Source organism: Nipponia nippon, unplaced genomic scaffold (assembly GCF_047370975.1).
Source record: "Nipponia nippon isolate SJK-2023a ecotype South Korea unplaced genomic scaffold, ASM4737097v1 scaffold_1, whole genome shotgun sequence".
In the NCBI taxonomy this organism is placed as follows: Eukaryota; Metazoa; Chordata; class Aves; order Pelecaniformes; family Threskiornithidae; genus Nipponia; species Nipponia nippon.
The window spans coordinates 99,894,270-99,908,026 of NW_028262290.1; the positions used below are offsets into that span (position 1 = coordinate 99,894,270).

Genomic DNA, 13,757 nt, shown 5'->3' on the forward strand with positions numbered 1-13,757 from the left:
ATCTTCAGTTAAGATACACGTCACTTCAGTCATCATGATCTGGCTAAATGGTAAGAGCAATAATGAGTTAGCAGTGTGGTAGTTCACCCACTCATTTCACACCAGCAACAAGAAACAACCATTTTTACTAATGCAGAAAGCCACCACAAGATATTTCTCTGGAAACTGCCATACACACATGATTTGATCTTAGAATTGGTCCTAAAGGAGCAATGACAGTGACATTCAATAATTACTTTGTACTTCAGTCACAAACTCCAATAATGGTTAAAATGAGGACACAAGGAAATGGAATGAAGCTGTGTCAGGGAAAGTTCAGACTGGACATTAGGAGAAGGTTCCTTACTGAGAGGGTGGTGAGTCACTGGAACAGGCTCCCCAGGGAAGTGGTCATGGCACCAAGCCTGTCAGAGTTCAAGGAGCATCTGGATGATGCTCTTCATCATAGGATTTAGTTTTAGGAAGTCCTGTGAGGAGCAGGGAGTTGGACTCTATGATCCTTATGGGTCCCTTCCAACTTGAGGTATTCTATGATTAACTCAGGTGTCCTGATGTAACCTGTAAGTTTGTTCATTGACTACAGAAGATGACAAGCTTCTCTAGGCTAAGGTTAAGCATTGATAATAGCCTTAAACTATCTAATTTTCTCATTTGCATTTGGTACATGTTAAAATAAAGGAAATAATTATTTATTTTGATATTATTATTATATTATATATTATTTAATCACGAAGAATGTAGCAAAAAGAGGGTAAGACTGTCCTAAAATTTGTCCTTTGTTCATTGCAGCTCCTTCATCCTACTGGAAAGTATGCCGCAGTTGCTAAATGACACAGGTTTATAAATACTCACGGTCCTAATTGTGATCAAAAACCAAAACAAGTTACAGACATCCCCAAGTTATAAGAGATGTTTCCAAATAATGTTAGCTTCCTTCTTCCACAGAGCAAGGCATTTTCTGTAGCCTTCCCTACAAGTTCATAGGCAGTGGCAGCCAAACAACCAAAAGTTGACATCACCTTCTTTAAGAAAAGCTTTAACATCAAATTTAGATGTCAGTCAGTCGGCCTCTCAACTTTTATGTTGTGATGTTATTACAGCTGGGGCAAAATTCTCACACATGAAGGAACATATACACATTCTTGAACATCACAAAACAAATTAACAGTACCCCAGGCTACTACTTAGCTAACTAAAACCAAATCTCTTGGGACTACTTATTCCTCCTCCTCCTCAATTTTTTTTTAACGATACCAGGAAGGGAGTTAGACTTTGAGAAATGTTTGGGGTATTTTATGAAGAAGGAAAAAAATCACTGAATTTCTACCAAATGTAATATTACAGCAGATTTCCACAGAAGTCTAGCACATGTTAAGTTTAAGACCAGCCACTTATCACGTGTGAGTTACTCTGCTCCCAGAGGACATACTAGAGGAGGCATTGAGGCTAATTAAATATGCATTTGTTTGCAGCATTTGGTCCTTTACCTCTAAGTTCAAAAGCAAAAAGAGTTTTCTGGTAATGTATTGGCACTGGACCATGCTAGAGAACTCCTGAATGAATTCACATTTTTAAACTGCTGTTCCAATGCCTTTGCATTAATATGCTTGTTGCCTTGTAATAATCAATATAGGGTTTAATAAGTCCATATCACATTAGTTATCTTGAAAATGGAACAACTAGCTCTGTAGCATGTTCTTTTTTTAAAAAATGAACTTACAGCATCCTATCAAACACCAGCTAGTCCCATGAAAAGATAACGTTAGGAGTAACAAACAAAAACAAAAACCCCCACAAAAAACACCTGGTTAAGAAAGTATCTTAACCAGGATATCTGCAGCAGAACTTCAGATAAGAGGACTTGGAACACTTATGCAAAGCCCATTCAAGTTTTTGACCTTCTTGGTGGTCTGCTCTACTCTTCTGAGGCAGTCTTGTGCCAATATAGTTTAGCCTTTATTATTATTTTCTGTTGTCTTTGATAACTTTGCAATTTGCTCTGAAAAAATAATAAACTCCATATACATTTTCAGCATAATTCTACCTGCTTTGACCTTTATTATATCTCTAGCAAGTGAGTCACAAAAAAGAACCTGTGCTAGGAAAATTTGAGAATTAATAAATGCTCCTGACTTCAGTAAAGACAAAAGTCAAAATCAAAAAAGTCAAAATTATGAAGAAAAATCCTGACTAATAATCAACACATTTTCTTTTGGTTTTGACCATTTTAACTCTTTTTCAACCTCTACTGAGGTTATGTTTCCATAACTGAAGCTGGAACTTTCCATTACAAAAGTGTCAATATGAGATGTTTTGGCAGTTCGCAACCTTACCCTCACAAACACTCAAAAATTTTCAATTTGAAAAGGCTATCCAATAAGCCTGATCACAAAGCAATTCACAGTTTGTGAAAAAAGCCATTTTTGATTAAGCAAATTAATTTTTAGCATACAATGTGGGACCAAAAAGTCATATGTGCCAGACAAACACAAGGGCATATCGACTGCCCTTCACTTGCAGAGGAAGGCAACCTCAGAATACCTCGCCAAATCTAACAGGTATCCATATTTTTAAAAATGTAATCTGGGATGGAGTGTCTTTTACCACTTGCCTGGAAAGAAATGGTTGTCACTCAGACCCCTGTTATTCCCCATGCAATTGTAGTCTCAAATTTCTGGCAATGAAAAGCTTTTTAAATACCCACAGCATCCCATATTCTAGACACAGACCTATCGAGTTTCGCTCCTTACATATGAGACTCTTATCGTCTCCATCACACACCTCGCTGCTTTCCCTCCGACAGCTCCTAGACTCGCAGCACAATGCCACACTCCAGAATCAGGTGGCTGGATGCAGCTGCATGGCTCACAGAGCAGTTATGTTTGGTACAGGGTTTCCAGCGAGAGTAAGACACTGTACCAGGGAACACAAGCCTCCTAACAGCACTCTGCATATGCAGAGAGTCTTGACGAAAAGCAGACTCTTCCTGGCTGCAGCCCTCTCGTGTCACATAATCCGGTGCAGGAGAACAGGGAGAAAAGGATGGGACAGAGAAAGACCTTGTACAGTCATATGAGTTGGCATACAGAGCTTCACATGTCAGGTAAGAAAAATCTTGAGAGGCCTGTATATGGCTCCATCAGCCACATGTAAATGTGCAGGGTAGGTGAGGAATGCTACGCCTCCCTGCTGCAGATACTTAAGTAGGCAGTGTGAAACGCTCCCGCAGCGTTCCACACGTTCCATTTTATCCTCCTCTTAGTGTATCTGTACCCACCAGCTTTTAAATGCTGCTAGTTTACCATGCTTTCAATATCAACACACAGATTCTGACTGCAAAACTTCTAAGTTTGGGGTTGTTTTTGTTTTTTTTTTTAAAAGATAAAAAAGGTAAGAGCAAGTGTACATATGAATTAATTTCTGTGGAGAAGGTAACAAGTTAAATACTGCTGTGACTTTATTGTCACGGCTCAGCCTTGCACTCACTTCACAGACCTGACAAGAAAGCAGAGTCACTTTTTTAATGAATGCATTGCAATTCTTCCATCACTGCAGCGAGCTCATGAATTGTTTCAAAACGATGCACACAGAAAAGGCCAGAACCTTTCAGAAAATCGTGTTCTCTTTCTTAATGGATATAACAAAACACAGCAACTGCAAATCAGCCACAAACCCAAGTTTATCCTCCTTCCATTTTTGCATATACATCAGGCTTGCAAAAAGTTAACATCTAGCTGCAAAAAATAAAGTATTTTCAGACATTACTCCCAAACAAGAATCTACGTAGCCATGCTTTAATCTAGTTGCCAAGCTCACACCTATCTACACATACTAGGTGCATGCAACATCCGCATACAACTTAAACTGTCCCGGCCTTGCAACTGGCTAGAAAATTCCAGCAAGCAACACTGTAAACTATAGCCTGGCATGACCAGAAAATACTGTGAAAGGACAAATTAAGGAAAGACATTATTTCTGCCGTACCTGTTTAAGTGTTAATAAAGGCTTGTTGTAATGACACTTTCCTGTGTGTTCTGATCATGCTGTAAAGAAAATCGGAAACACACATTCTGGTACACGAAGCGTTATCAAAAGCATTGATTCTGAAAATGGAGGATAATGCAGTCTCTCCTGTGATGTAGTCAATGTTAAAAATTAAAAATTATAAGTACCTTAAAATGTCTGATAAACAGTATACAGCTCACACATGCTCAGACAGTAGGCTGGTTAATATTTTATAGTTTATCTGATAAAGTTAACAAAAGAATTTAAGTCAGAGTGGAGGCATACACTGAATATTTCATCACCTTCTTAATTGCAGAATACAGACAAGACAATTTTTTTCCCTTTGGGAAAAATAAATGTTAAAAGTTATTACTGATGGGAATCAGTTTGGCAATTAGGTTAAATCCAACTGAAACCAACCAGAATTGGAGTGCTGAAAACATCACAGAGCTAAAACATATTCAGCCGACTCTATTAATTTACATGATGAAGCAGAAATGTTGATAGCAAAGCTTGTGTAACTCAGCAAGCTGAGGTTACGTTAATGCAGAAGAAAACACTGCTTTGTGCTTTTTTCTTATAGTTAATTTGCAGTCTTCAGAAGCTGCTATTCTTTTGCACAGCAGACAATATGATATACCTAAGGCTTTTCATTCCGACTTCTGATTTAAAGGTCTTCAGCTTGTGCTACAGACCTTAGCCTTGAAGCCAAGTGCAAATTAGCTTTAAATCAATGAAGCTGATTAAAGCTTCATTGTGGCTGAGCCCTTTAATAGAAGGAGAAGGGGGGAGGGGAAAGACCCACTTGAACATGGCAAAAGAGCTGCCTCTCTCAACTTGGAACATATGTAATGCTTTTCAGCTCCACTTTACCCTGACAAAACCATGAAGGGTTTAAGGCCATTTACCTGCTGACAGGATGAAACCAAAGTCCCAGTTCAGTGAGAAAGGCCAAGAATCGGAGATGTTGCTATGAAAGCAGAAAGTAAAAGGTTGCTTTCAAAAATAGTGGGGGAAGAGAAGAGGGCAGAGGCAAGGCGATAGACACCAAAACATCTCTCCAGGATGGAACCAGGGAACAAACTTCCCACCCTGCTGTAGCAGCTTTTTTTATTATTTTTTTTTTTTAAAGTACAAAAGTTCCTATTTAGAGAAGTAAGCTGTAGTCAAGTTGCAGTGCTATGAAAGGAACTAGCTCTTTCATGGAGTTCCGTTCTCAAAACAAGCCACTTGTCTCCAGGGACTGTCTTTCACTTGGAATGCAGACAACCTGCCAGATTCACCTTTAAAAAACAATAACAGTACCAAATGAGAACAGGGGAAGATCCTTATGCTGCTTTGAATACCACCGTGGGAATCCACACTGCGCAAATGCTGGGACTGCTCTCCTTTCTTTCCTTATCCTTACGTTTAGTACAGCCCAAACATGTGCAACTTCAACAAAAAGGATGATGGGCTTCTTTTTTTTAACATACACATTTGGGAATCTTCACAAAAGGTTAAAATATAAAAATAAAGACATCGTATTCCAAGATACTGAAATTCACTTCTCCCACCAGAGTAGATAATGCTCAGTATATTGCTAAATTACACTCAGAGCACCAAGAAAAATTTCATCCCACTGTCCTGTTTGAAATCTTAGTCTTGAAGACAAATTCCTCCTCTGATGACAACTCAGTTACCCTGAGTCCCTCAATCTCTTACCTTTCACCTCCAGACATAAGAGACAACAATACTGAAATTCCTCAGCATATAAGATGCTGCAAAGGGGAAATCAGTCTGCAAGACATTGAAAAGATTAAAAAAAAAATATGAGTAGCAGCAATCACATTTAAGATAAACAACTGACTGTTAGAGCAGAGAAGAGGATTAACAATACAGCCTAGTGTTTGACAAATAGATGTTCGAATGTATGATTTGAAGAAATTATGAACTGATGTGAGGAAAATGATCCTGGATAGCTTGCTTGGTATGCAAAAGTTAATCTCTTTAATAGATCAGGGAAGAGTAAGTGAAGTACAGCTAACTTATACTATCATTCTGAGCAGATGGCAATTTAGCACTAGCACCATGCCCTACTAACTTCAAGTAAGTCACAATAGATGGTAGCGTGTGTTAAAGAATATTAAAAGCCTGCCACAAGGATTCATTCACCCAGAACTTATTTTTTGGAAGATAAAACAAGTCTCACAGATAAACTTAAACTTCAAGATTAAAAGTGGGAATTCTCTCAGAACAGAGCTCAACACATGGACGATCTACCAGTTGCAGTATCCAATTCCCTGATGTTACCACCTGTATTTTGTGCGCAGAAGTCCTTAAAGAAGATTATGTCATTGTCCATTTTCATGAGTTATCAAAAATATTTAGAAGCACATGAATGTTTCATTCCACTATGGCAACTCACTCATGAACTAGCTATGTTGATTACTCTGAAACATAAACATTCAGCAACTTTGATGAAAGATCATTTATTAGTGGACTTCAACATGGAGGATGAATACTCATATTGCCTCACTTTAGGCAAATACAGGAAGCTAGTCTGCAAAGGCTCTCATCTCTTGAGTCAAGGCAGTGTATTGTCCTGGGTCTCCACAGGTATATTATCAAGCTGACTATGTACAAGGCAAGGAGTTAAATCTGTACAAAGCTACATCACAGTATACTACCTCCTTCCTTCCTGGATTTTAGTAATAAGAGATCTACACTGCACAGGGAGAAGCAAATATTTGTTCTTCACGACACAGGGCTTTTCCTTAGCCAACCTACACATCATCCAGAACGAGAAGCAACTTTTCATGACAAAACTGGCCAAAATAAGATATATTTTGAATGACAGCAATGCAACTCTTACTGAGAGTTGCAGATGACAGTAATGACAGTAGTCACACACCTCATATATAAAGGCCCAATGACAAGGGACCCACTGAAGAAGCACTTACACTATAGATTTACAATTGTAAAGTGCTGGTCAGCAAGTTGGCGATTCACTTTTGGAGGCTTATGTGGTTTGGTTGCTTTCTTTTCATTCTGCTATAAAACATCAAGATTTGAAGCAAGGAGGTGTATTTGCTGCACCAACATTAACGCTTGTTATCTCATTTCTGTATTTTGTTAGTTGGCATCTCAAATGCCTCAAATACGGCAAGTTTCACATTACCATAGATTTGGCCAGATGAGCAATAAAAGGTTACTCTAAGTGAAGAGAAATCCTCTTCAATGGTAGATGTTTCCCCTTTGACACATTTCACACTTTGTTGTTTTTGGTGGGTTTTTTTTGGTTTTTTTTTTTTTTTTTAAACACACTAACATCAGTCATGCTGGTGTTCTGTGTGCTAACATTTCCCATATCCTTGAAAAACATTTAACAGAATTTGTCACCCAGATCTTCCCTAATTGGAACTCACTTTGTCTGCTACTTGTGGAATATATTTTGCTATTTGAGTAAAGTGATTGATTAAGCTTTTTCCGTCTTAACAACAGTAGGATTTGGGGGAATCAGGCTACCTTTCTATGCCTGTTAAAAGGTGGGAGCTGATGAGGGATTAATATTTTCTGTAGCATTAGCTAACCGGCAGGATGTAGCAGGGTTACGTGTAGTCACTATTCATGGCTCTCTGAAAATGCATTAGTTCGGAAATCTATGGTTAAGTTTTGTTTCTTCATGTAACAGCACTGATATTTACTTACCAAAATTGCAATAGACATCTCTTAAAGGCTTTCAGGATACTGGGCAAAAGTGACTACCCTATTTAATACTGATAGCAGTAGGTTAGACATCATAAATTGACAATTTGCTCTCAGTACTTCCTGTAATAGGAAACAGACAACCTTACAGGAGCCAGTTTTCAGATCAGACCCTAGGTCTTCTTGGTATAGGATTCAGAGACCTCATTTCACATCTAGCTGCACTTCATGCAAGTCTAGAAAGTGAGCACCATCATTCCTCCATTTCCAGTTTGGGAACGGCCTCTGGCATGGAGCAGTAGAGCAGGCAGAAGGACTGGTACAACCACAGTGCTCCAAGACAGTTTTTTTGCACTATCCCTTACAAGACAAACCTGTTATGCCACTTGGGGCCTCAGATCCAGCAGCCTGCTGATCCCTCTGTGCCAGGAGACATGGCATACTGCAGAACATCATTTTTAATGACTACACCAGAGCTCCTACAGACAGGACTTGTAGGCCATTGGTTAACAGCATCTTAACACTAGATATCCTAAATTAAAAGAAATATCAAGTGCCTATAATTAGAGGAACCCCAGACAATTACAGGAATACATTAAAGACCAAGAAAGGTCAAACGTTATTATATGTGACCTAACCCTTCACAACCACAAGCAGAACAAACGGAGTTTTGGAGAGCCTTCAATATAGACAACAACTAAACACTCCTAAACAGTACTTATCTGCTAACAAGGTAGGCACTGGCTAACATTATATTACAACAGTATTTGCTGGTGTGGGAGGAAAAGTGATCCAAACACTACAGTGTACCAAAGAGGTCTATATCATTTTCATCCATCTAATAGGGAGTACGGAGCCATTTCCCACTATTTTGACACAACAAAAGATACAAAAGAAATAGTAGAAATGACAAACATAATCAACTATCACACATCAAACCTCAGTTTTTCATTACTCCAGATAGGATTTGTCTGCAATAGGAGGTTTTTGGGAAATGTTTCCCTACATTATGAAAACATCTTAAGGATCAGGTTGATAAAACCCACCTATTGCAAGACAAGTAGGACACTGAAAGCTCCTCTTCCCTCTCGCAGTTTACAGTTTATGATCCAGATTCTTAAGTACATATCATTTTGCACTGCACAAAGTAGCTCTAAAACCAGAATCACCACTTAAAAACTTAAATATACATCACCTGGTTTTCAAAGCATAACAAGCTCACCTCTTTACCTACACAATTTTCCAAAATTAATAACTCTAAAAATCAAGACAAATGAAAAGAACATAAAACATCACACAGTTAGTATAACTGTTAGCATCACCTACTTAGTAGCCACAAAACTGACAGGGAGATGTAAGGTGACGAGAAAGGACAATACGCTTTCTGGTTCATTTGTAATCCTCAACTGGTGAAAAATAAACTGGGATTGCTATCTCCTGAAACATATTTCTACTTTTCCTAAGATTGTAGAAGTGCAAAATCAAAAGTCTGCTGTGGAATTTCTAAATGCAGCCAAAACATAGGCTTTTTTTTTTTTTTTTTTGGTTAGTTACTTAGTAGTGAGCATGAAGACAAAAGAAGCACCTAAAACAGGCCAACCACATTCACCTTTTTTTTTTTAATTTTATTTAATAAACCAGGATGAGATAAGAATTTGGCTCATATTCTCATCTCTCAGGCAAATGTCACAGTATACAAGCTCACATTACTATTGTTCACACAATCCTGGAAAATATAGCCCACACAATATTCTCACTATACAACAAGTACCAGAAACTAAAGGTAGTTGATGTGTCAAAAAACAGGTAAATGGATATAAATCTAATCTGAACAGAAGTGAGTTTGCGATTTTTTGCATACAATGCAGACAGCATAAGTTATTTCTCAGGTAGAAATAGCTTAGTTGGAAAATACAGCAACAGTTTCATTTTGCTTTGAAAAACACAAATTATCAATTTTAAAATTAACCAAGTCAATTGTGGGATGTCATATTTGATGACAGTAAAGGGAACAAAAAGAAAGCTGATCTTTCTGTTGATAATAAAACTCACCCTCCTCCCTGCAAGTCATGAAAAGAAGGAAAAACTCCAAAGAGTTTAGAGCTGGTATTACTACTGAGAAGCCAAAGGGGTGATAATATGAATTGCAAGAAAAGTGCAACAGGGCACCTATTTGAAATTTGTTTTTCACACAGTTAGTACAAAAACAACTGCTCCTGCAGCAGAGGTCAATCTACCCATGCATTAATCCCCAATCAAGCAGCACTCTGAGAATCAAAATGTGATTGCAAATCTCTTGCATGCCAAGATGAAGGAGTTTTTCATTTCAATCTATTACTACCAGCATTTTACATTCATTATGGTCAGGGGGTGAAGTGAGTAGTAGGTACTTGCTGGTTCTGAATGCCAGCACTTTCTTGATTACATTACTAGAGAATTAACATACAGAACCTGTATTAAAGCAGTACAAATGGGCTTACTTATAGCCACTTTCATAGCTAAAGCTTTCACAGCAGTCTTACTTTCCAACTCAGAAGGTTAAAAGGTTAAGAGGTTAAAAAATAGCTGTATAACCTATCCATTGCTACAAAGAAAGGTCTAAAAGACCAAGCTTTGAGCATTACAACGACATGAAGGCTATCTTTGCTTTTGTAACCGTTTCTTTAAAATACACTCAGTGGGCTAGCAACCCCTGGCTTTGAGGGTGGGGTTTTTTGGTTTTGTTTTTTTAAAGCTGTTATTGGGCAGATCAAAATAAAACTTACAAAAACTTTATATAACCTCCAGATCTACAAAAGTCTAGCACATGTACTAATGCTTCACAGTAGAAATTGCCACAATGACAAGTTACGATGACTCCTATAGGGTCATTACAATCTGCAAACCTTGGAGAAAATCCAGGAAAGAGCTCCTGAACGCATTAAAAGGAAAGAGGATCTTACCTACAGCAACAACTGGGATAAGCAGTCTTAAGAGAGTTTAAGACCTTAGTACACTTCTTGCAGAACTTCTTTTGCCATTTACATCATAAATGTACCCCAAGCACCCCAATCAGGGACCAAAGTAGTGAGTATTTCCATAGTGGAGATATGCATTAACTCATCCGTATTAGGAGCTTAGATGTCCAATAAATGTATCAAAGGATGAAAAGCAAGGAAACAGACAGTGACTTCAACAAATGAGGCAGTGTAATGTATATTATTAGCTGTTGTTAGCTGCGCAAGAGATTGTTTTGTTAATCTAATCATTCTTTGAGAGTGCAAGTTATATGCAGTGTATTATACAACGATATAACTTCTTTGAGTCTCATAGCATCATAAGGTTGCATATCTTTTTTTTTTTTTAAAGTTTACCTATTTTTTTTTTCCATTGGACTTAAACCACTTCAAAGAAAATCCTTTAAAAAAAGCTTCAGCATGGCACTGCATTAATGAAGATTTATTATTTCCAAATTCTACTGCACTTGCATATGGCCAGATCACATGGTGGGCAGAGCAAACTTCAGGGGCTACTAGGTGCAAGAAACAAGGAATGCTTGTCAGAGCTATATACTTTGGGGTCAGCAGCTGAGCTGACCCCATTCTTTGATCTACAGGATCAACCAAAACAATTTACCCATTAAAAAAGAACACAGAACAGTGTCATATTTAGTAGTACATCACACATACCTTGCTGTGAGCAATCAAATGCTAGATATGCTTGGATATTACGCACCAGTTCTGCTGCTAAAACAACTAAACAGAGATATAGCTGGATTACAGTGCTTTACATATAGAGCTGGATCTTTACTACTGCAGAGTCAAGGCATTCCTTGATGCATACTAATATGATCTTATGAGAATGGGAACCGGAAGAGAAAGTAAGTCCCTCCACCCAGAAATTAACCAGCTCCAAAGGATGAACAACAGACAATACCAGTTACAGCCACCTGAGAAATAATATTAGATAATTTTCTGGACAACAATCTGGTGGTTATTAATCCAGTAACAGTTATTCTAATACCAAGTTTCAGCCATCACCAACACTAAAATACAACATCACAGTTTTTCAATCAACCGATAAGTGGTATTGGAAGCCAAATACACACTCCCTTGCTAAAGAAACATACCTGCTTAGAGAATCAACAAATTCATTAGACTAAGTACAGACACTGAACCGGATAGAAATGGCCTCACAAGAAAAAAAGGTTCTCACACCCTAGTACTAATTCCATACTTCGCAGGTTTTTCTCAGTGGGAGGTTCCACTGAGGTTCACTCAAGCCTGTTTGCTGCTTTGCACTTGTTTCACTTTGCTCCTACTGATCAGTCTTGCTGTATTTGCTGCAGTTTCAAACAATATTTTCAAGGCAATTAATGAACTCAACAAATACAAGATGCATACAGTTGCATTAATTCTAGTTAGCCATCAAGGGAACCACTTATTTTACGTGGTCTGTTTCCGCAGGAGCGGACAAGTCAGGTGATCATTTAGGAGCTAGATTCTACCACTGTAAAATATTTTGTGGGTTCAGATGACGGGTTAGACAACTGTTTGTCAGGAAAGACATTGCTACAAGGTGATCTTGCCAGAGGATAGGGAGATGGACTGGATAGCCTATTGAGGGCCCCTCCAGCTATGCTTTCTAGGGTTATCTGTTTTCTATCCTCTTGAAAGCTTAGGGAGGATAAACCAACAAGTATTTGCTTCTCAATATATAGCTTATGGCACTAAGAACAGCACTGCAGGATTTTGTGCTGTTGTACAGTTTCTTGTGAGAGAAAGCAGCCACCTGGCTTGGAAACCAACCGCATTCTGAAAACCTTTTCTGAGGCTTTCCACAAAGAAAACTTCTCTCAGAGTGAAGACGCTAAAGCCTCCAAATATTTGGGACCAGTGGAAGCCCCTTCCCCATTTACATGAATGAACCCAAGCTAGAGTTTGCAGCAGGCAATGTATCTCAAAAAATGAGGTCTTGTTTGGTTTTAGCTGATGACATTGCCTTGGCACCTAGGCAAGAATATACTCCTCCCTTACTATCACTGGCCAAAGTCACCTCTGATGCATATAATCTGACTGCAGTCTTGTCTGGGATGAGAAGCAACAGCATCACATTGCTGCTATAACAACTTTATAAAGGAGAAATTCAGCAAAATACCCAAGGGATTTACAGGTACTTTGATGCTACTGAAAGTCAATGTGAACAGTGACAAAAGAGGCTTTTTGGGGAAGGTTCTAACCAACAAAAGAAATGGAAATATCTAGTTTTCAAGTACTGTTATACAGCATTAATATTATTTCAGGATTGTGGCATACTAAAAGCATAGCAATGGAGAAATATGAATCTGCTCACAACAAAAGTGCCTTAGAGCTCCCATGGAATGACTGTACCCCAAGAGTTGCCACTCCAGAGCATTTTACTAATTAAAAGTTCACTAAGAGTTTGCACTCCGAGAGTGAGCAACCAGGGAAGCAAGTTAAACAGAAACCAAGATAGGAAAATACATATTTGACAGGAGTTGTGCCCACCTGGAATTCACTCCTGAGCATCAGTAAAAGTTTTTGGACAGCCACCCACCTGGGTATTAATAAAACTGATTCCCCAGATCCTGCATGTCCCTTCTTCTGAGGGCACTGGGGAACAGTCATTAGCATCCAAGACATCTGGGGGCTCATTAAACACCAAGATGCAAAGGGTTGGGAGAGGGGGAAAGCAGGAGTTTATTTCAGTAACAGTCACCAAAAAAAAAAAAAAAAAAAAAAAAAAGAAAAAGCCACAAACCACCACGCCATCGTTTATAATGTAGAACTCCCTCCAAAATTAGCTTACACAGTGATATAAATTGGTTTTCTTTGTGGTCTAAAATTGACTTGCAGTTCACTACTTAGTCAGAAAATAGCTACTGAAAAGCCCTGGCCTCAGAGCTTTTGGACTGTGGACTCCTTTCATCGTGTAAACAAATGCTTCAGATTTAAAGCTTTCCCATAATTGTTATGCTAACCTTGGAGTGAAACCTCTCCATTTGCATTTGAAGGAGCTAAATATTAGGCAGGAAAGAAAGTGGTCTTTTTAAAGGCATGAGAAAA

At 38.4% G+C, this 13,757-nt stretch overlaps 1 protein-coding gene across 5 annotated transcripts in view; it reads right to left on the reverse strand.

Moving 5' to 3' along the window:
* LOC148057514 (uncharacterized) overlaps positions 1–13,757 on the reverse strand; it is a 167,554-nt gene that overhangs the window by 104,240 nt on the left and 49,557 nt on the right. Inside the window, exons 5-6 of one of the 5 annotated variants that reach the window (XM_087737433.1) lie at positions 5,710–5,784; positions 4,951–5,288 (exon numbers count right to left, since the gene is read on the reverse strand). The exons of the other annotated variants lie outside the window; for them this stretch is intronic. Of the exons in view, the coding sequence (XP_087593559.1) occupies positions 5,780–5,784 (5 nt within the window). The 3' untranslated portion in view covers positions 4,951–5,288; positions 5,710–5,779. Of the gene's footprint in view, positions 1–4,950; positions 5,289–5,709; positions 5,785–13,757 lie in introns of those variants that run through there. 5 annotated transcript variants of the gene reach the window in all.